The sequence below is a fragment of the Cinclus cinclus genome, chromosome 9 (genome assembly GCF_963662255.1).
Source record: "Cinclus cinclus chromosome 9, bCinCin1.1, whole genome shotgun sequence".
Taxonomy (NCBI): Eukaryota; Metazoa; Chordata; class Aves; order Passeriformes; family Cinclidae; genus Cinclus; species Cinclus cinclus.
Window position 1 is genome coordinate 17,152,579 of NC_085054.1, and position 22,294 is coordinate 17,174,872.

The following is a 22,294-nucleotide window of genomic DNA, read 5'->3' on the forward strand; positions in this document are numbered from 1 at the left end:
TTTTTCTTCTTGCCTTCAGGCAGAACCTGTTTGATTTTCTGTGCATTTGAGGGACATTCTTGTGATTTCTTTGCTGTTCCACCTTCTGTACCCACCCCAAAGGAGTAGGGCATCGAGTAAGCTAGAAATGTGGTTAGAGAAATGGACAAAATGTAGGGAAGGACTTGAGTGATGGAGGAAATTGAACAGTTAGAAAGGGGACTGTTGGAGCCTTGAGATGGAAAGAACATACATGAAAGAGACCTGGAGTATTTGCAGGAAGTAAACGGTGGAGCATTGATGGTTTCAGCATGGCTACTTCATCAGCCTGTGAATCAGCAACCATCAGCCTGTGAGTCTGACCCATGTTTGTACCTGCCTTTCCAGGGAAAACAACAGGAGCAAGAGCCAGGCTATTCTAAGATGATTTAAGTAATATATTATTTAAATTTCCAAATAACGCCTAATGACTTTTAAAGGACCCCATTTATAAGTCCAAAAATATAAACTTAACAGTTTTATGTTTTATGTTCAACTTAACAGTGTCCATTGTTGTCTGTTATTTTTGTCAGGAATCACAACATACTTGCTAAGATTAAAAAATCTTGGTTTTCATGTCAAATATTTATAGAAGAACGATTCTCCCAAGGGAGACCATGTGTCTTTATAAAACAAGCAAGTATATTGGAAAAAAACGTATTTTTTTGTATTATAAACTTAATGGGCTGTTTTTTCATCATCATGATATTCATAAAAATAAGTCAAATATTCATTATTATAACTTGCTTTCATTTCCGTGCAAGTCTGTCTTGATACCTTTGAGCTTTTTATTGTGACTTAATGAACTCTAAATGTAAGCAAAAATTGTAGTAGGAAATTTTAGAATTGCACTTTCCATTATATAAAACATAAATGTTTTGAGGAAGGTCTTTTAGAGCCTTTGGAAAACTAAGCAAGAATTTTCTCAGAACTTGCTTTATTCATTATTTTTGAGGTTTGCTTACTGAGTTTTTCTTTCAAGTAAGATTTCTCATTTGTTCAGAGTAGCACTAGCAGTGAATGATCACACCTGATCTAATGGTGACATTTCTCCTAAGAACTGCCAGTAATTTGGGACTGGCTCAGGCTGACCTCAGGTTGAATTTAAGATGTTCCTTCCTTTGATCATCAACAACCTCTGCACATGGCATTATTCAGAGAGCAACATTGGACAGACAGTTATCTGTGCTCTGTACTTTGAGAAGTTGAGGCTTTTTTTTCTTCCACAGTAGCTTCTGTTCCCTTTTAGAAAACAGAAATGAATCTGTCCCAGAATGTTGACTGTTTGGCAGTTGAACAGAAAAAAAGTGTTTAATGATGGATTTAAAGGAAAGGTATTTAAGGAAGTGGTGATTGTACTTGCTGGCAATTTCCCTTCTGCTTTTACAGACAACAGCCAAAAATCTCTATTCTCACCTTTACCGAAAGGATAAGAAGCTTCAACACTTGCGTACATTCTGCAATTCTTTTTCTCTATAGGGACACTTACATTTATAATTTCTGTAAAGTGATTTTTTGGCTCTACAGGTTTGGAGGAATTTCAGAGTTCTTTTGTCAGAGATTTGCATCTCCACAAAGCAATTCACACTGCAAGTATGGGTCATAGAGATCCTTGAGAACTGAAATGTTGGGCAGAAACTTGTCTACTGACTTAAGGCCTCTGCTGTGTTTGGCTTGAGCCATTATTGCACCTGAGGACATAGTTATGTCCTAGATTTAACTACTGCACAGTTTCTGTGCTTAGTTCTGACCGAGGAGTTACTGCTGTCTTCTGTAGTGGTTTAACATCAGCATGTCTACATAAAGCTTGTATGAATTTCCAAATATTGAATGTCTACTGTCATAAAAGTACATTGACTTGTGTTACTGAGATGCTTCTCAAGTAGCTTTGGAGTCAGAATATTGCCCCTTGTATAAAAATAAGAAATACAGTGCCAGGGTGAGTTTTACACTGTGACAGTTTGGTATGCTGTCATTGTCATTGCTTGAAGCGTGTGTTCCTTACATGCTTTTGGAAATTGTGAGATGTTTGTTTTTTCTTATAGATTTACATTACCTTTTATTTTGACTATGAAACTCCATTCTAGTATTTGTAGTGTGCCAACTTTGCAGCAGACAGGCTCACTAAGCCTTGCCTTGGGTCTTTGCTGTCAAGTTTTCATAGGCTAACACATGTTTCCAGTGTTTGGTACAAATTTGAAGTAGAGAAACATACAACATAATCAGACATTATTACGTGAAGTACTTTTTCAGTAGAATGAAAGGAGAACTGAGAGCACTGAGGGAATTAGTTCAAATCTGTCAAATCTGCTGACTTGCATAGCCCCTGGCTCAGCAGAGGTGGGGCTGGGAGTTGAGCACTTGCCAGGGGCGGCAGAGAACTTACTGCAGGGGAAAAGGGACAGCCCTGCAAAACTTCTTGTTTCAAACAGCCTGGGGACTGTAACTGCTTCTGTTCTCTTACAATAATCTCTTACCTGCAATACTGTGGAAGTGACTATCCAAATGGATTTTTTTCTGAGCATTTTGTAAAGCTGATGTGTGTTGAAAGGTGAATTAGTCTACATACAAGGCTCCTAAATCAAATCAAGCTTTAGTCCTTTGCTTTCAAAGAGAAAAAGCATGCTATGTCCTTAGTTTTATTATAGTGGGAAAAGATTGTTAAAGACTAGAACGTGGCAATATCTCCTGTATACAGTCGAAGAGTAAAGTACCGTAAGTTCATTTTTAACAGTAATTTTCTGTGCAAGTACTATGATTCTCTGGCATAGAAAGCTAAATTAATCACTGGATTAAGACTTCTAAAAGCAACTACTGTGGTTGGATTATTCTATTATGAAGAAGTAGATGTCAGTTGTAGGCAATATAGTAGAAAACTTCATTTGTGTTACACTTACTCAGAGTTTAATGACTAGATATGTAATCTCATCCCTGACAGCATGGTTTTCTTAGGATTAGGCTTCACTGAGAAGGAAAAAAAAAATTGGTTGGGTCTTCCATGCTACAGGTTGGAGAAAATTTGCAGTGATGATGTGAACTTCTGTATTGGGCTGTGGTTGCAATCGAGTTGGTGTTTAGAGTTGTGGTAGGGGAAAAAATTAAAACCTGAACTTGCCCCCAGCCTCTCAGCTGAGGCATAACTCTGTGCTCTCAGCTGCAGCACAGTGAAAAGGCTCAGGGTGAGGATTTGAACTATACTGCAGTTTTAGTGACAGAGTACGTATTTTTACAGGGTCCTTCCAGACCTCTGGTTGTCTTACACGGAGGAATAAGAGGTAGTCTGATGACTGTCAAGGAATCATCAGGGCCAGTGGGTCCCTCCCTCATTGATTTGTGGCAGGAGGTGCATGCTTGTGTTCTAGCAGGGAAGCAGTTTGTCCTGATGACAGTTCTTGGGAGCAACAGAGAGCTAAGTGACTGCAATTGAAGGCCGTGTGACATGCAGGTGATTCAACTACATTTAAGGTTTTGCTCTTGCTTAGAGAGGGTAAATGCATGACAGAAAGCATAAATAGCAGTGTGATTAAATAGTAGCATGACATGAAGCCTATAAATAGTCTTTTATAATTTTGTAGTACTATCTCCTTTTAATAGCCTTTTGCTCTTTAACTTCAGCACATTCAAAGTCTGCATGTGTGGGTTTATTTGCCCTTCTTGGTAATGTTATATTCTACTGGAATTGTGATGTTTCTCATTTTGCTTTGTTTTTAGTTGATTAACTGATTTGTACCATGGTTATATGCCTGCTTTTTCAGCGGATGTGAAACTTGATACTGAACTGAGCCAGTATGATAAACAAGCATTAAAGCCTCCGTGTCTTCCTGAGCATGAATGCATTAGAGGAGATGGTAGAAGTTGTTTTCCTTCTAAAAATAAACTCAGTAAATAATAGAATAATTCAATTTAATTCATCTCAGACCAGCCAAACTGAAAGTTTCTTGCTGGTTCTAAATGGCAGCTGATTGTAGAAGTTTACAACTCCAAGCAAAATGGTCAGATAATTTTTCTCAGTATTTTATTAAATACAAATGTACTAGATGGCTTTTTATTTATAGACAATATATACCCTATACCTGGAAAGTAATTTGCTAATATGTTAGTAAAAGAAATTTAACTTCTAATAAATGGTTTGAGATTGAGTAGATAAGATGTATAATACAGAAATACAGTTTGTCAGTGATTTTTGGTTTCACTTGGGTAACATGGTGTCTTCATTCTGGAGCTGCAGTGCATTATCAGCTGTCTTTTTAGCTCTTCCAACTGTAGCCTTTTCTAACTGTATACCTTCAACTTTGTGCCTTTACTTTTTGGGTTTAGGAATGTAAGGATTTCTGCTCCCCACCTCCCCCCACAGTGTATTCATAGTTAGCCTTGACAGTGTTATGTTGCTTTTCACACCATTAATAGTGCCTGCTATTTTTGTAAAGTTAATTTTGTGGAAACTGTCAAGTATTACTGTGTAATTCTATAAAGAACAAAAGCTCAAAGGAAAAGAACAGTCATATTCAGAAACAAAAAAAAAACCAAAACTTTAAGGGTGTTTTGGAAGTTTGGTTTGATGAACCCTGCTAAAAATGATAAGCTTCTATGTAATTTTGGATCTTGTCTTAACTCTTGCATTATGTTTTCTTCCCATGTTTTTTTTTTTTTTTTTTGCAGATGCTTCTGTAAATTTGTCAGTTCATTTTCATGAGAAGGAAATACATCCCAAAAAGAAAAGTATTTTTAGATACTCTTAGAAATATGAATGAAGATAATTTATCTTCTTACTTATGTCCAAACTTGAGTATAGTTTAACAAGCTCAAAACTCTGAATGCATGAAGATGAGTGCAGGGGGCCTACAGTCTGCCCTGAACATTTAAGCATATCATAACCCCTGACAGGGTGTGACTGTTTGGGTCAGTATGCCACAGTTTTGGAAAACTTTTGATTTGGCTCTGAGTTAACCTTTGTAAGAAGTACAGGTAAAATTGTTACAAAGTAGGTTTGTACAATGTACAGATCTGGTCAGTATAGACATCTTTAAGATGCTTTTCTATAAGAACTAACCCACTAAACTGTGATTTTTATATTTCCTGTTTAAAATTCCATTGCGTGTGAATGATTATAAAATTTGATTATTTGAACATGTATGGTGTTTTCATTTTCAGATTCACTCAGATAATTTTGAATTTCAAATCTTGAACTGGCTTGAAACTGGAAATCATTTCCTATAAAGAAAGCCTTTGAGAAGAGGCAGAGCTAAGTCAGAATAATACTTACTGAAGCTGAGGTGAAATTGTAAAATGTAGTAAATAAATAAATAAATAAAAGGAAGCCTTAAAATCTGCAATGAGGTAGAACAGAATGGTTCTTTTGCAGCTAGGCAGGTGCACCAGCAAAACTGATCTTGCATTATGCAGGGAGCTCCTTGTTCCAGTTCCCCACTGCGCTTTGGGGTCTCTCGAGTGCACATCCCATGACCAACTAAAATGTGAGCTGCTGCCTTTCACAGCCCACGGCCCCAGTGCTGTGGAGAGGGTGAGTGCCCGGAGTGCAGGGCAGGGTGGCTGAAAGCCAGGGGCACGGATGGAGTGAGGTCATTTTTCTGGGCAGCACTTCCAGAAGACATCCCTTGGTTTGTTTTCTGCTGGAGGAAGAAGCGGAGCTGACAAGCGTTTTCCAGGCAGGTAGCCAGCTAGGCATTATTTCAGTGTTTCCCGTGGAAAATCGGTGCGTTTTGGCAAAACTGATATTTTCCGTGTGAAAATTTCTATTTTATGGAAATGGTGTTTCTCATTAAAAATGAATTTTGGTGGAAAGTGTCCAGTTGGTTACACTGAGCCATAGAATTATCATCTGCTATGTTTAAATCTATTGAAGGTAATTTGGCTTGGGTTTAACAACTCTGAACAAAATATACGCAGACAACTTTTCTTCCCCCTGTCTAATACCTCAGTTTTTGTGCCAGCCAAAATTCAGCTTGAAGTTGGCTATGAGTGGAATAAAAGCTTTTTCTGAATTTTGCCAGTTTGTTTTCAGTTCAGACTGCCTTTAACTTCAAAGACTTCACAACCCAGATGCCATGGCTGGAACTACAGCTGCTGGTTCCCCTGGCTGCTCTGGACTTGCAGGTCCCTCAGTGTGCAGCAGTATTGATCCATGGGTGCTCAAGTGGCTAATGGCCAGCCCACGGATTTTGTACCTCATATGTTTTCTGTCAGTGTTGTTTTCAGATAATTGTGGTTGAGGCTCGAACAACATACGGGATGTGGTACTTGTGTTCATTTACATTCACACCAAATTTGAATGTGTAACTTTGCATCATTTGATGTTTTACCTGTTTTATCTGCTTAATTGTGTACAGCTCTTGAGGACCATCAGTTGTTATTTGCATGTAGCTTCTTTCTGATTTCTTAAATGGTGTTAAAAAAACCCTCTTATTTGTTGATGGGAAAGCTGAAATCAAAATCTAATTTTCACTGGCCACATTTCCTCTATTCAGTGTGTGTAGTTGGGCTGTTGCTCAAGTTTAGAGCTGTTAATAATTAGTGTCATGAAAGGACTACATTTGGTTATTCTAGCTACAGGCAATTGTGCATTGTCATTAAAAGCTCAAAAATTTAAGACTCCTTTTATATACTGAACAGTTATTGTTTTCTACTTTGTCTGTAGAGAACCATGAAGTCCTTTTTTTTAATAGGTGAAGAAATGTTTTTTAAGTCATATTGCAAAGGGGAAACAAATTTAGTTATGCCTTGATACCTTTGAGGAAAACTGTAGGAAGAAATTTGGATTTGGAGGATTTGAGATGGGGGGATGTATGTTCTTCACAACCACCCACCCCACCCCACCCCCCCCCCCCCCCCCCCCCCCCGCTTAAGCAAGGTGTTAAATACTAAGCTGTTATCACCTGGTACTTCTGTACTTTGTCTGAACTTGAACTAATTTCAGCCCTTTTTTCTTTTGATAGGTAAATATTTAGGCTTCCTGATCTTAGAGTTATATCAGAGCCAGATTTCCCTTTAATGAAAGATCTATTTAAATCTATTTAACCTAGTTTAAAAACAGATTTTAAAAAGTACTGCAGATTTATTTTGAGAAGTCTCTATGAAGATATTTTAATAATGTTTCGTTATAGTCTTCATTTATTGCATCTTATTATAGCATTGAGTCATAAAAGCAAGAATAAGAGATCCAGCTTCACGAATGGGAAGAGATAGATGGAGTATTCATCTGTGTGAAGGTCATGGATTGCCATTTTTAATGCTATTTGCAAACAAGGGCAGGTTATGGATAGCATTGAGTTGAAAATAATAGAGGTGGAACTCACTTGGAAAACTTTTCTATTTATTCCTAGTAATCTTAACACATGATAAACACCTCCAGATATCATGAACTGACAGCTGCATACTAGAAAACACAGTAATATAAATGCATTTGAATATTTAATTTATGTATTTTTTTTAATATAGGAGGATAGTTGAAGCCACCATTTAGTGATACTGAAACAGTGCTCCTCTTCCTTTTCTTGTTTTTCCTGGCGGGTATATCCTTTACAGACTGCTTCAGCTATCTGCCCTTCCACAGGAATTAGTTGGCTTTTTAAAAAATAAAGTTAGATTTAATTTTTTTCCCTGCTAGCTTTGTCATTTCCACCCTCAGTGGCTCATCAGGAGTGTGAGCTGCTGCTGCCATGGTGCCTGTACGTGTTTGCTGCCTGGCCTGGCTGAAGTGCTGTAAGTGGGGCCATGGCCACAGCTCTGCCCGGGAGCCTCTTCCCTCTCTGGGGCCTTGCTGCCTCACATGCTGGCACTGCTCTAGGTGGTGCTTGCCACCAACTTGTGTTTTCATATAACAGGCCTTACATGATACCAGTATTGTTATTTAAAGACATTTCTAGCCTCAGCTGCCTTCTGTCTGTGTCTTCACACCAAGGTATGGCTTCCCTAAACCAGTCTGTAAAGCAGTCACACTGTGATTCCTGAAGATCAGCTATAGTCCACTGCTTAATAGGGGTGTGCTGGTTTTTTTGGTCCTTAAGGTATGTATGGGTGTATTGCATATTACAGAGAAATTTTCTACAGTTTTGCTCAAAGTAATCTCTGAAACCTCATGAGAGGTTTTTCACACATCTTGTTCAAATGTATGTGTAACTTTTTCTATAACTTTCCTTTTTTCCTTGCCAAAGAAATTTTAATATCTTCTTAGTCTGTTATCTCATCTGGAGTCCTGGATAGTGAAGATGGAAAGGTTATTGTCTGCATGTGAAACATGACTGAGTACAGAAAGGGAGGACATAAGGGGTTTAGGTTCAAAATAATTGTCCGTTGATGGCATAGTTTCAAAGAACTCTTTATTATTAATATTGCTCCTAAACTGCCAGTAGGTGTTGTAATCTCAAACTAATGAATTTTATCTTGCTGTTACATGTTTCTTGAAATGTTGCATGCAGGAGTGAAGCAAAGCAGATACCAGTCTTCTGCTGTCCTACTTCAGACTCAAAACAGAGGAAGGGACCAGCTGAATTTGAGAGGCTTTTTTGTGAGTGTGGTGCATGCGGTTCAAGCATAATGAAGATTGACATTTAATTAGACAGAAGTGCCATTTATAATAGGCTTCTCTGTTAGCTGTGCCCTTCTTCTTGGGGACAGGGAGGAGCAAGGGAGGGAATTGTCAAATTGTCCAAATAGTTTATTTTTCAGAGAAAACAGTAGCATGCTACAGTACTATCTCACTAATTTGCTTTGTTCTGGTGTATAGCCTCAGTCTCTAGCAGATCCTATGTAGATTAATTGAAACACGCGCTAATTATTATTTTGATGTTAGAGAGTATGAAAATCTGGGAGTGACAGAGAAAGATGTTTCATCTTTAACCTTTGTCTCTCAGTAATTATGTGATTGTAGCAGTGAAAATCTTGCTAGATATCACACAGTGGTTCAAATTTGAAACCCTTTTTCAGAAAAGTATATAAAAAGCATTATTCAATGAGCTCTTAGTTTAAAAAAAAATCCTCAAGTAATTTTTTAACTGAGAATGCTTATTAATTTAGACATCAAGACTACACTGAAATCGACAGCCAACCCCATGAAATCCTAATGTTCATGAGATGCATTGAAGTCTTAGAAATTTGTCTGAGTAAGTGGCTAGAATATTAAATCAGTTCTCTGCTACTGGTTCATGTATAGGAGAAGCTGATGCTGAAGGAAAGGCCTAAATTCAACTTTTTTTCTGTCAGCTGTTGAACTTTGGGTCCAACATCTTCAGGAACCATCATATACATGCTAAGAGCTAATGTTCTTTTTTGTTAGATTTGGCTCTTCATACAATTGAGCATGTGGAAAAGGAGGATGTTAAAGTAGCTTACTCATTGGAATGCAGGTGAGATAATGGATGTTTTGAGGAGAACATGAGTACGTTTCTCTTTGTGGCTTTCAGAACTGAAGTAGGATTTTCCTTTACTCTGGCCTCCATAAGGGATTTGCTCAAGCAGTTGCAGAGATAGTAGAGTTCTTGGAGGAATGTATAGAAGCAGCTGCAGATCAGCTGAACTTTTGTACTGTTTTCACATGGGAAATGTGGAGAGTGCTCAGGGCCAGACTATAAGGAAGGATGCAGGAATCCCTGACCCAGGAGCAGGAGAGTTTGGGGTCTGGGAGCTGCCAGCCCCATGCAGGTACCAGGCTAAAGGGCACAGTCTGGTTACCCATCAGCAGAGAGAAGTTGTGGAGATTTGGGGAACTTCAGCTTCCTGTCTTGCAAAGCCAGTATCTCCTTGTATCCAGTGCTCTGTTGCCAGAATGCCTGGGAATGTGGTAGCACTGAAGAACCAGTGGCTGTAGTTACATTGTATGGTCACAGTAACTGGCCCACTTAGTCAAAAGTAAAGATGTGGTATCCCTCTTTTTCGGTGAAGTTTTAGGAGAAGTTTAGTAAGTGGCCATATGATAACTTTACAGGAGTATGTTATCTTCCTTTAGTAGAATGAATGTGGTCAATTTTTGTATAACTGTTATTAAATAAATGTAGAAATAAAAGGGTTTGATGGAGCCTGGAATCATTAATAAGGCTGTTGCCTTGCTAGAAGTCTTGCACCTGCTGACTGCAAAGTGAAATAAATCAGTGTTTACTGATACATAGCGACTTTAATGAATGCTCCATTATTTGGTCAGCATAAAGCAGGAAGGAATTGCAGAATCATATAATATTCTAAGTTGGGAGGTGCCCACAAGGATCATTGTTCCAACGAGAGTTGGAGTCAGTTTCAGGATTGTAGTGCATGGGTTAATTTACTGAAATGAAAATGTGTTTCTGCTCTGCTTTTATTTATAAGCAATGTCCTGAAGCTGTGTATTGCATCAGAATTGCTGAAAGTTTTCAAAACAAATTTTTTGGAAGATAAAAAATTTGAACCTTTTCTTTGCGGAATTCTCTCAGAAAGGTGCACGACCACCTAATATTTAGCATTTTCAAACTAGTTTGGATTAAAACATTTAATGCAGTGTCACTAATGTGTTTTCAATAAACCTATATGAAGATGTACCTCAGTATTTGTCTGAATTGCAATATGTTGTATTATTCTGTTTAAACCTTCAAAGTTGTCTTTGCGCTTTTAAAAAGTTTGGGGTTTCTGTTATATAGATACATATATAATTGAGTTGTCTGGATAATATTTTTAACAATGGGGTCTGCATTTTACTTAGTATATTTAAGCTGCATCATGTTATAAGCAGGTGGGTCTTCTATGAGTCTGACCTACTTTCCTATTCCTTGTAGGAACTTCATATACTGTGTAGGACCCAAATGAGCAGGTGGGCCAAGTGCAAATCCATGTCTTCTGGGTTTATAAAATATGAGCTCCTAAACAAATAGAAATCTGGCAATGCATGAGCTTCTTTAGCTGCTTTAGATGAGCCATGAAAAACGAAGTTTCTCATGTCCTTGCATGCACATGTGCGTACACTAATGTGTCAGGGTGGTTGTTTTTCTGCACATTACATCAAGAGTTCTTTTAAAGAAAGTTCACATCAAGTCAGCAAATTGGCTGCACTCTTGGATAAACTAAATTTCAGTTAATTGCGTGCTTAACCAACTGCTTATTTATTAAATTGCCTAAAATCAGTTGGTTTATTGTAAGCCCAAGCAAATTGTTATACTGTATACGTTTACATAAAAGAATAAAGGATGCTGAAAATTCACTTGTGAAGCTTCTGTGTGTGCTTTAGTGCCCTAACCAAGCCAGTATTGCAGGAATGTTCTGCCCTTTGATAGGGAGCACTCCCTGGAATTGCTTCACCACTTGAAACCTGAGCTCAGGCAGGAAATGTACAACTTACTCCCTCCACAGACCGGAGAGGTAAGTGGAGTTACTTTGCACAAGGTCTGTCCTTCTCCAGTTGCTGTAGCAGCGTGTTCTTTAGATTGTTAATTCGCATACCTAATTATTACATGCTTAGCAGAAGACACTGAAGAATTATAAGCATAAAACCATCATCACATGCAAAGATTAAGTCCAGTTTAAATAAACCACTTGCATGTATAAAAATATTTTAGCATTAAGAGGGCATGGCACTGCCCTTGACGTGGATATGCACACACAGTAGTACCTGACTTAAGTTAACCTGCTGTTTAGGCCAGTTGTTCTCAAACTGTTTTTTTTATTAAGTCTCAGCTTTTGTTTTTACTCCTATTTCTTTTGGGTATGCAGATCTTGCTTTGGAACTTAAAGCAGTCCTCTGTTCCATATTAACATTAACTGTAATATTTTTATTGCAGAACTATGCAATGAGTGTAGCTGAATTTCAATCAGATTTTCTCTTTTTATATGTCAGTATTTATTAGGAAATCAGCTGTAATTTGTTACCTTATTAGCAATAACTATCTCACTGTTAATATTCAAAATATATAGGAAGAATGGCAATATGGGTTTGAGAGACATAATACTATCTGTGTTCTTGGTGCATGTATTTCTGAAGGAAAGAAGTAGCAAAGATGATATGGGTGCAGTTTGGGGCCAATTATGTTGTAAAATGAATGTGTCAGTAAAACCAGTAATTGCAGGGTCTATCTGTGCTTAACAACTGCGTCCTTTTTGTTAAGTGTACATGTGCTGATAGAGGTTTAAATATGGGTTGTCTGCAAATGATTGGCCACAAAGCAGTTCCATGTAATAACTCTGACAGATCTTGGAAGGAGGAGTATTTTTGAAAGAGCATGTGATGGTGAAGGTGTTTTAACATATTCCCTGCATACTTCAGTGGTTTCTTTGCTGACATACAGGGAAAGAGTAACTCTGAATGTGGCTTGCAGAAGACAGTCAGTCTTTTGTCACCTTCCTCTCTATTACTTTCATGGCTGTTTTATTTCCATTTTGTAAATGCATTTCAGGATTTCAGTCATTATACTTGTATAAAACTGTGTGCTCTAGTTGCAAAAGCCTCTTCATTTCATGCAAGAAACTTGTCTATGAAATGATTGTTCCAACTACTGTGTATTTCATGTAGTACATGGAGTATGTTTCATTGCATGATCTGAAAGTACGAAACATAGTTTAAGTCTATGAAGAAAACATTCATGAATGACTGATGTCCAGCATGGTGGGACTATGAGCTTCATACCAGGAAGATGCTAAACTCCAGACTGTGGAACAGCATGAGAAGTGTGTGTGTCCTATTTGTTTTTCTTCCTTAAAGAGAGTGGAGAAAGTGTTGCCCTTCCAGTCTGTGAGCTTTGTGAACTGTTGTTCTGGCCCAATATAGCTGCTCCTGTTTCCATAGCAAACTCATAATACGATGCCTCTTTCTTGAATTTGATAAATTCATTTATGTACATTGAGAAAAATCCAGTTGCTTTCTGTAACTATGCAATGTTTTTTGTTTGGCTGGAGCAAAGATGATCTGTGTTGCAGCAAGAACTTTGATAGATCTGCAAGCTGGGCCTACTGAAGGGACAGAGTGAATGGTTTCGTGGTGTTCAAGGATTTTGAGGGTCACTGAGGGATAATTTTCTCTTTTCTCACTCATGGATTTGTTGTATCTGAAACCCAGTCTTCTGTCTAGTTTAAGGCAGTGATGAGAAAGGAAAAAGTATTGCTGGTCTTGTCTTAATCAGCAAATAAGACAAAAAAATAAGGAAAGAACAGGAGATAAGGTGAAACTTGCCTTTTTTTTTCTCTTAAAACATGATGGTTTGTAGATTTTAACAAGTCTTTTTTTTTTTTTTTTTTTTTCCCCCCTCTGCTGCAAAACTCTGTTGTCTGGTTAGACTCTCCTAGCTCACTACCAAATGGATTTGTGAGGACTGCAGTACTTACTTGAAAGTGGAACAGTCCTTTGTGCACTAGTGTTTTTATTTGTGGAAAAGTGCTCTGAAGATTATACTCGCTGTTTCTTGGTTCTGATGCCTTAAGTTTTAGCTTTCATATTTTCCAGATTCTGAACTGCATTAGTATATAACTCTAAACTTCATATAAAGTGTTAGCAAGTTCTCTTCACAGTTTAGTTATACAAAACAATCCTTTTCTAGCATGAGAACCAAGGGTACCTTCGCAGCTTTGGGCCCAAGAAGTGTAAACAACACTGAATTGAGAACAATCTGGGAGGGTGGGACTTCATAACCTGGAGCTGTAACTGGACAGTTAATCCCAATATGTAAATGAATCAAAACTTATAAAAGGGTGAAAACTCATGACCAGTCATCCATTTTGGGTCCATCTTGGCTGGAGCCATGGTCGGGCTCTTGCACTGCCCAAGGTGTATCCTTTGAAGGCCTTTAGTAAATCCCTACCTTATTCCTCCAACAATGTCTAGCCTCTGTTCTAGGCAGCCTCTCCAGGCATCAGTTCATTTATTACTTTTGCAGATCATTGTATATTATACCTGTCAAAGGGTTGTTTCTGTGGTATGAAGAGAAGGGTTTTAATCAAATTGTGTGCTTTTCTGAAACGTTTTTAGTTCCAGGTCAGCAGCAAATACTGTCCTAAAACTTTGGCTGTAGTTATCAGTTGTGTAGCTGCACGCGTAATGCCAGCCTTTATGCCATTATGACTAGTAAGGCTTTTCAATGGTGCCTATGTGGCAAAAGGCTGTGCAATATTACGTGGTTGGCTCAGATCACTGGTATGGAGGGTTAATTCCTTTTCAGTGTTTAAAGGTTTTCTCCTGCTTTTTATTTTTGAGATCTGTAGACGGTATAGCAGAAGCAGCTGTTCCATGAGGACTTGTCAGATGGACTTTGTTTTTAGGCTTTACTTGAGAGTTTTAATGGTTGTGACACAATTTTTCATAAATTTGTCATTAAAATATAGTCATAAATTTAGCAGCTGGTGGCTTTTATCTGATGGCTGTATCATCCAGTTTTTCATGTTGGTTTAGCAAAACAAAACTAAGCTTGCTCTAGTTCTACATGAATACAGCATTTGAGTTCTGAAGCCAGTGACTGAATAGCCAAAATAAAAAAGATGTCTGGTGAGGAAGCAAGTACTTGTTAATCTGAAAATGCTGAGTAAGTCAAAACAAGCATTTTTCAAGGATGGATGATCATCAAGCAGATTTCTTTGTCTCAGGTGTGTGGTCATCCCTAGAGCTGAAGATGTGATCTAGAAAGGCAAAATACCTCAGGAATTTTTAGGGCAGTTGCTCAGGAACATGACTGAACCACAGAGTACCAGCTTGGTTCTTGGTCTTCCACTCCATGAGAGCCTATGTATCGAAGTTACCAGCTATTTAGGAGGGATTGATCTTTCATTTCTTACCCCTCCCTCTTCGTTTGCGTGTATTGGAGCACAGATACCTCTTATGATCCATGCAAGCTCTCTTAATCACGGCTGGAATGTTTGGTCTCCTCTGCTAAATTCTCCATTTTATTTTTTTTATCATCATATGCTCCTGTCCCCCTCTTCAAATGTGAAGCTAATGTGTAGATGCGTTTAAAGGCTTCATAATCTTGTGCAAGATAAGGAAATCAAAAATTTTATATTTGGTTTTGAATATACCTGTATTCTTTTGCTGATCCCAGAGTATTTTAATGTTATGTCTCAGTATATCCTCTGCTTAAGTTATGAAACTTTCTGTTTGCTTACACCCTTGTCAAAGGATGTAGAAATAGTTTGAGTGTGTAATTAAGTGAATCACAGGCCTTGATCTTGTGAGGCACTTGAGAAAGTAGCTGCTGTCATTGGATAGAGCTGATAGCTTCAGGTGGACACATAAGGGCTTTGCTGGACTGGGGCTGGATGTTAATCATCAAAATCTTAAATTTGAAAAGTGCGAGTCAATTCTTATATTTTACTTGCCAGCAGCTGTCAGCACAGGGCGTAGACTTGTGATCGTCATGGTTGCTTGCTGAGAAGATGAGAACTGTTTGTGCTCCCAAACTAAATGGGTAAATCCAACCAAATTGATATAGACAGAAGATTTAGCAGTTTGACAAACATTAAATTATTCATGTTGTAATGTTAAAAAAAGGGAGAAAGAATGCTAATGTTTTTGTTACCACTATGCATTCTCATGTTTTATGATTTTACAGTGAATGCACAGACCTTGCAGAATAATGTATCAAAGTCTTGTGTGTTTGCTGTTTTCTTTTTCTCTATAAAACTTTATGTAAGCATCTTTTGCTGTTTTGCACTGAAATTAGTTACTTAATTGCATCTAATATCAGGAAGCTGGTAGCCATGATGCCCAGCAATTACAATGTTTTTTGAATTGAAAATATTGTTGTGAATCTTTAAAAACAAACCAAAAAACCCAATGAAGAAACAGCAAACTCACAAATCAATCTTAAAATAGGGAGGGTATGGACAATGGACAGAAAGTGAAGGACTGAGTATTTTGGTATAAGTTTGTGTTGTAACATGTAAGACATTGCCTTATTGGCAACTGTGAATTTAGCATTCATTCTTTTTTGGTCTGAAATGGAATTTTTAACTAATGCACGTGCTGTGTTTTTAGCTTTCTTTGAAGTGAGACATTCTTGCGTTTGCATGTTTTGTCTCTTTTTAAACGTTCTGTTTGTTTTGCCTGCAGACCCTGTGTGGACAGTAATGACCGCACGTTTCCGATTGCCTGCTGGCAGAACCTACAATGTACGAGCATCTGAGCTGGCACGAGACAGGCAGCATACGGAGGTGGTCTGCAACGTTCTTCTCCTGGATAACACTGTACAAGCTTTCAGAGTTAATGTAAGTAATGGTCTCATTGCAAATCAGTGTCTAGCTTATTGCAGGTCAATATCCCGAGCCCGCTTTCCTTTGCTGCTTTTGTATGGCTGGAGTTTGGCAGTGTTAAGTAAAGAATAAAAGGGGAAGTTGTGTTGAGGCAGGCATGCTTGTACACGTGCACGGCGTTACTGGGAACTTAGTCATTCTGGCATCCTCTGTAGTGCTAACACATCTTCATTTCAAAATCCAGTGTATGAGGCATAATTTATTTCTAGTAATTTTCTTCATGGATTAAAGTTGTCCAGTGCAAATGGGCGACAGTTTCGCTGTTGAGTTGAATGAAGCTTTTGTTCTGCTGCATTCTGATTTTTGTATTTTGAGCACAAGTAAGGTTGGAGTGGGAACTCTTCCCATAGCTGTGTAGCTGACTGTGTTCAATCACCTGTGTGGTTATACTTGGTCACAGCTGCCATCTCAGAGTATCTCCCCATTCTTTGCTTTTCTCAGGTAATATTCTTCTTGTTCTGTGATTTCCCTCACTTAAGCTCACCATCTTCTATTACAGTAATGAGAATGACAGGAAGGAAAATGGAAAGCTGGTTGCTGAATACTGAGAACTGTTAATGGAAAAAAGTCAACAACTTTTACATATGGACCTGGAATTTAAAATAGGTTATTCATCCCATTTTCTAATGAAAATGTTCATGGTGTTGTGTGTATGTTACACAAGTACAACCCTTTCTTTCAGCTTCCTGAGGAAAAAAAGCCATGAAAAATAGGCAAGGACCTCACAAGAGAACATTAAAACATTTAAAGTCACCTGTGGAAGAACCAGGACTCAACAGGAAGGAAGCTGTAGGTTTTCCTGTGGTAGTAGAACTCTGCTTTTACTTTAAAAGCTTTAGAATTGATGACTTACATGTAGAAAGGTTGAATAATGTGATGATAAAAGTTAACATGTGGCATAATAATAAAAATTTTTCAAAAGGAAATTGAACTTCAGCAAATGGAGTATAGGAGTATCAAATAAGGCTGTGTGACTTCAGATGGGAAGTGAGGGAGAAAGCAAAGCAGTTGTCAAATCTGTGTGGACAGATCAAATTCAGACCATTTGAAAGATTTTTAATGCTCAGTAATGATATTGAATTCTGATACTCAGTTTTCAGCAAGGATATTGATATATTTGAATGTTTCAGAGAAGATTTATGAGAGGGATTGAATTTTTCTGTTCTGTGATCAGTGGTTGGAGCCTGCAGCTGCTGATCAGAAGTGAAATCTGTTATTTGGCAAAAACTTGCAAGGATCCAGCATCCAGAGGCTTAAGGTTCAGAGACAGATCTGGTGGTTGTTTTAGATATGTCAGTCAAGATGGAAGGGTTTAGGATATTCTCCTGAGGCCTTTTTGTAGTTCATTCCAAAAATACTTAATTTTTCCAGACTTCCGAGTAGTAAAGTGTGGGAATTTTGGATGATGAAGCTGAAGGACAGAATTTTAAAGACTAATTTATTAACATCAAGCCTCCTTTCCCTTCTGGGATAATTGTTTCTATATCCTTTCACCTTTTCCATATCACTTCTCATCCTTGCTAGCAGTTTCCCAGTTTATGCTGCCTGCCAAAAAAGCAATATGTGCAAAATGTGGTTGGATATAAAGCGTAAGAAATTGTACATGTTGTCATCTTTGCTTTCAGGTGCATGAGTTCTCCATTAAAGTATGTGTCTTCTGTTTTTTTCTTATCAAGAAAGTAAGAATTAGGAAAAATAAGGAATAATTGTTGGGCAGTAGGTGGGAGATATGCTTCTTTTCAATCTAGGTGTTCAAAAACTGTATGTTTTTAGAGGATACTAGTGTTTCTCAGAAAAGCAGAATCACCAGTTATAAATCCTCAAATGTCTGTTCTGTCTCTCCCAAGAAAAAATTATGTAATATATTCTTACCGCCTCCCTAGTGTACTAAATATTTTAGTTGCATGGATCATGCTTTACTACTTATACAGATCAGCCTGCAAGTTTGTCTATTAAAACTGAGTCTAGGGAATAAAAAGTTCCTTGGTGCTGAACATCTTGACCTCATGTTTTATCCTCAATCTTTTTTTTTTTTTTTTTTCACAAACAGGGAGTAATAAAGTATTCATTTGTAGCAAATGTAACCTACTTTCTATACAGGTTCTCAGGTTTTATTAGCTTTGTTTTACTTTATTGTGGTTGACACTATACTTAGCCATAAATATTTATGGAATTGTTTTCAAAATAGGAAGAACAAAGATAACATCAAATAAATTAGCACCTTTTTTTTTTTCTCCTGGTGATTGCTATAGGTGTTCTGTATGCTAATGATTACTTAATCATCTGGAGGATGCAGTGGCATGTTAATAAAAATGTACTCAAATGCTATTTGTTCTCCAACTGTAAAGTGCTGATCACAGACAGTGTCTCTTGATAATTTATGTGATGTTCTAAGTTCACATTTCAACCAGCCCTTTCCAGTGATCTGCAAAAAAGGCACCTTTGTTCTAAGCCTTACCTTGTAGAGAGCATAACAAATCAAACCAGATAATCCTCGTGGATTGTAGCTAGAGAGAGGCTGCATTGGTTCCAGGCAGAAGAATCAATTGGAATTAACCTGTGTATGTGTTTGAGGAATACAAACCCTTTCTCTAAAATGCTTTCCTTATCAAATGAGGAAACCCTCTTTCAGTCCTGAAAAGTAGACTTCAGTAGAATATGTATCTGGAAGAAAGGAGGCTGACATGAGTTAACAACATCAGGATGATTTGCATTACCATAAAACTGTTTCTTCAAGATCAAATTACTTCAATTTGTTTTAATTACTTGTTTAAATACTTAAAATTATATATTTTCCATGCAGGCTGGCTTACTTATTTTCCATGAAAGCCAATAGATGGGTATGGGGGTACCACTAAACTTGAGGGAAAACTACATCAAGGTAGATGGGGTGGGTTGCAAGATGTGAGCAAGATTATTGGTTGTGGACAAATGTTTCAATTTGGAGCCTTTACTGTCTCAGAACTCTCTTCAAACTTAATGAATTTATTCTGTAATGGAAGTTGAATCTAAAACCCTGTAAAATAACTCAAACCAAAAAAGAAAATAACAAACCAAAAAACACCCCATACCACCCTCCTGTAATTTTAGAAATTCAAATTTTTAATCATTTAATCTTCAGCATTACTTAGATACTTGCCCTTTTTTCTTTGACCAAGAAAAAAAAAATGTAATAGCATCAGCTGTAGAAGGAAAGGAGACAGCTGTGCAGTGTTGGGAATGCACCTCCTGGAGCAGCAGCCCAGGTATTGTGGTGAGCTGCGAGGGAAAGGGTTTGGTGTTGTCAGTAGTGAAGGAGCAGCACAGTTGGAACGTGCTCCAGGAAAGCCCAGAACCTGTCATCCCCTTCCTGTCTTCAGAAGTCCAAATTTTTATGGGCTGACACAGCAGCAATGTGTCGTGGTGTTTGCTGTGAGTGCAGCCAGTTCTGTTTGCAGCAGCAAAACCAGAATGTCAGTAATGCAGACTGAGAAGAGGGTGGTAGGTGGTAAGCAGGCATCAAACCTGTGTAATTGCAGGAGTCTGCCTAAACTTTCACACATGGTGTTTGTGAACAAGTGACAATCATTTTGCAATTAAAAATGAATCTGTATATATCTAGTGGTATTAGATGATAAATAGTTCTTAAAATGCAGTTAACATATTGCTGTCAATTTATGTCAAATTTGTCCTAAAAGGCCAAACTTTGTGAGACATTCTGCCTCCAGCAATGACTAGTAAGTACATATAACCCTCTAATTCTTCAATTTGGAAAAAAAGGACATTTTTGTGTTTAACTCCTGTGGTTTTGTCTTAGATAGTTCCCATTTTTCATACATGTTTTCATTATTTCTTGTTTTATGAGGAAATTATATTTAATTTGTATCTGCAGCAACAAAGCAAGTTTGTTTTTATGCTCCTCTACATTTATTTGGTTTGTTTTTTTATTAAAGAAATTAGATATTTAAGCTTGCTATCGTACCTTTTAAAATTTTGAACAGCTGTTCAATGTTATGATCGTATTACAAATATTTTGGATCTTTCTCAACAAGCAGAATTGTGACCTTCACCTGCTTTGGCAAGCTGCAACATCATTACATAAATATCAGAGATGGGTTAAGCTAAGGTCTGGTTTTGCTAGATGCTTATCTTTGTTTTGCACTGAGTAAAACATTGTGATCCAAACAAATGGTTCATGTTGAAACCTGTCTTCTCTTAGCAAATTTACTGCTCAGTTGCAGGAAATACACCTTCCTTGCGGTTGTGGAATGATGTTCTGTATTTCTTAATTCAAACTCATCAGCCAGTTCTAAGCTTTTTCATTAGGAAACATCTATTCAGGTATTTAAGAAACACTATACATTTGCAAGATTGGGTTGGAAGAAAGCTAAGAGGTGGTATCTGCATGTTGTTAGAGGATGTAACGTGTCAGCTGTGGTAATTGCAAAGCTCCACTAGGTTCCAGACATCTCCCATTTTCTGGCAGTTACTGTTAAAAGTTCTTAGTTTGTGTTCTTATTTAAATCTACGTGGGAAAAATGCCAAGAGGCAATTAGTGTTGCTATGTAATTTTAAAATTAGCTTTATTTGCTGTAAAAGCTGTTCTGATTATTGGTTTATTCCAAAATATCACACAAATCCCAATTTAGTAAAAATTAAAGTGGTTATATTTGGATTGTATATAAAAATTCCTTATGCATTTATGCTGTTCTACATTTATTGTGTTAAGATCTGTGGTTTTTGTTTTGTTTTGGGGTTTTTTTGCGCTTGTTTTTAGACAAAAGTAAATTTTTCAGTGGTGGACTTTGTAATAATGGTGCTCCTACATTTCATAAGAATTTTTCTCTGTATCATTTAAAACAAAAATAAGGTCTTTTGCAAAGGAAATACAGGAATTCTTTGGTCACTTCAATTCAGCCAGATTTTTATGGTACCTGAAATATATCCCTTATGTAATTTCAACTTAGATGAGTGCAGAGATATGCACATGATTATCCTCCTGGGATTATTTCAAGCATAATTAGTGGATGACTATTCTCTACTTTATTATTATGAAATAAATTATCCTGCTTCTTGGAGTTTTTAGGCCCAAATAACTGCCTCTGATAGTTCATTCAGCTTCACTGTAATTTCATCTGAAAAAAACAAGTTTTGATAGGATGCTTTTAGATGATAACAGGTGTCTGAAGGTAGATTTGTAGATTTTTCTCTTGTATGGATATTAATAAAATTCTTGCAACCTTATCTCGATCCTTTAGTTACATACTTCCATTTTAACAGCTGTAAAGGTAAATTTAAAGGTAATCTCTTTGCAAAGCAGGGTCATTTGAGACCAGAACAGTAGGGGTTTTTTTATTTTAAAACTCTACAATATCTTACTAGCTACAGCAAGCAAGGCAGTCCTCTATAGCTGTAATAATACTTGGCAGCTAGAAGATTATCAGAAGCTTTTCTGCTTGGTGACAAAAGTAGAAAATCTGGGTGGAAAATGTCTCAATCATCTCTTTCACAGTTCTTTTTGTTTGATGTTTCTTGCAGAATTTTGCTCGTCTTTTGTATTTCAAGATGCTATGACACTTTTAACTTCTTTGGGAAACTCCCTTCAGATTTCACTAAATGTATTTATTGAGTGCTGTCATAATGACACACTCAGAGTTTCAATTACTGTGTTGGCAGTATTTTCAGGTTAGGCAAAAATTTGCTAGGTACTAACAACTACGGATTTATTTTTTTTATTTTATCATTTTGTGGATAACATCTGTCCCTGTAGTAGAAATGAAGTTTGTTCACTTGACTCTGAAAGGAAGTGTTACTGTTACTCAGTTACATTTAATTAATTCACTTAAGAGTGAAGTGCTGTCTTAGAACGTATGTAAATGACACTTCTTGGTTAGATATTTGGCTGTTTCAGTTGTCTCTGCTATTAAACTTTGGAAGTATTTTCTGTATGGTTCACTTAAGTCAGGAATAGATTTTCAGATATGGAAGAATAATTTGTACATTTTACCTGTACATTTTAATTCAGTGACCCAAACAAGAGTTTTGTTTGTACCGTGTTCTTTATTAATTCCTGAGCTTTTTTTTCCTTTTC

General features: G+C 37.3%; 1 protein-coding gene across 1 annotated transcript in view; it reads left to right on the forward strand.

Annotated features, from left to right (window-relative positions):
* PTPN4 (protein tyrosine phosphatase non-receptor type 4) overlaps nt 1–22,294 on the forward strand; it is a 105,086-nt gene that overhangs the window by 24,464 nt on the left and 58,328 nt on the right. The window contains exons 2-3 of the mRNA XM_062497999.1: nt 15,298–15,380; nt 16,025–16,179. Of these exons, the coding sequence (XP_062353983.1) occupies nt 15,377–15,380; nt 16,025–16,179 (159 nt within the window). The 5' untranslated portion in view covers nt 15,298–15,376. The remainder of the gene's footprint in view (nt 1–15,297; nt 15,381–16,024; nt 16,180–22,294) is intronic.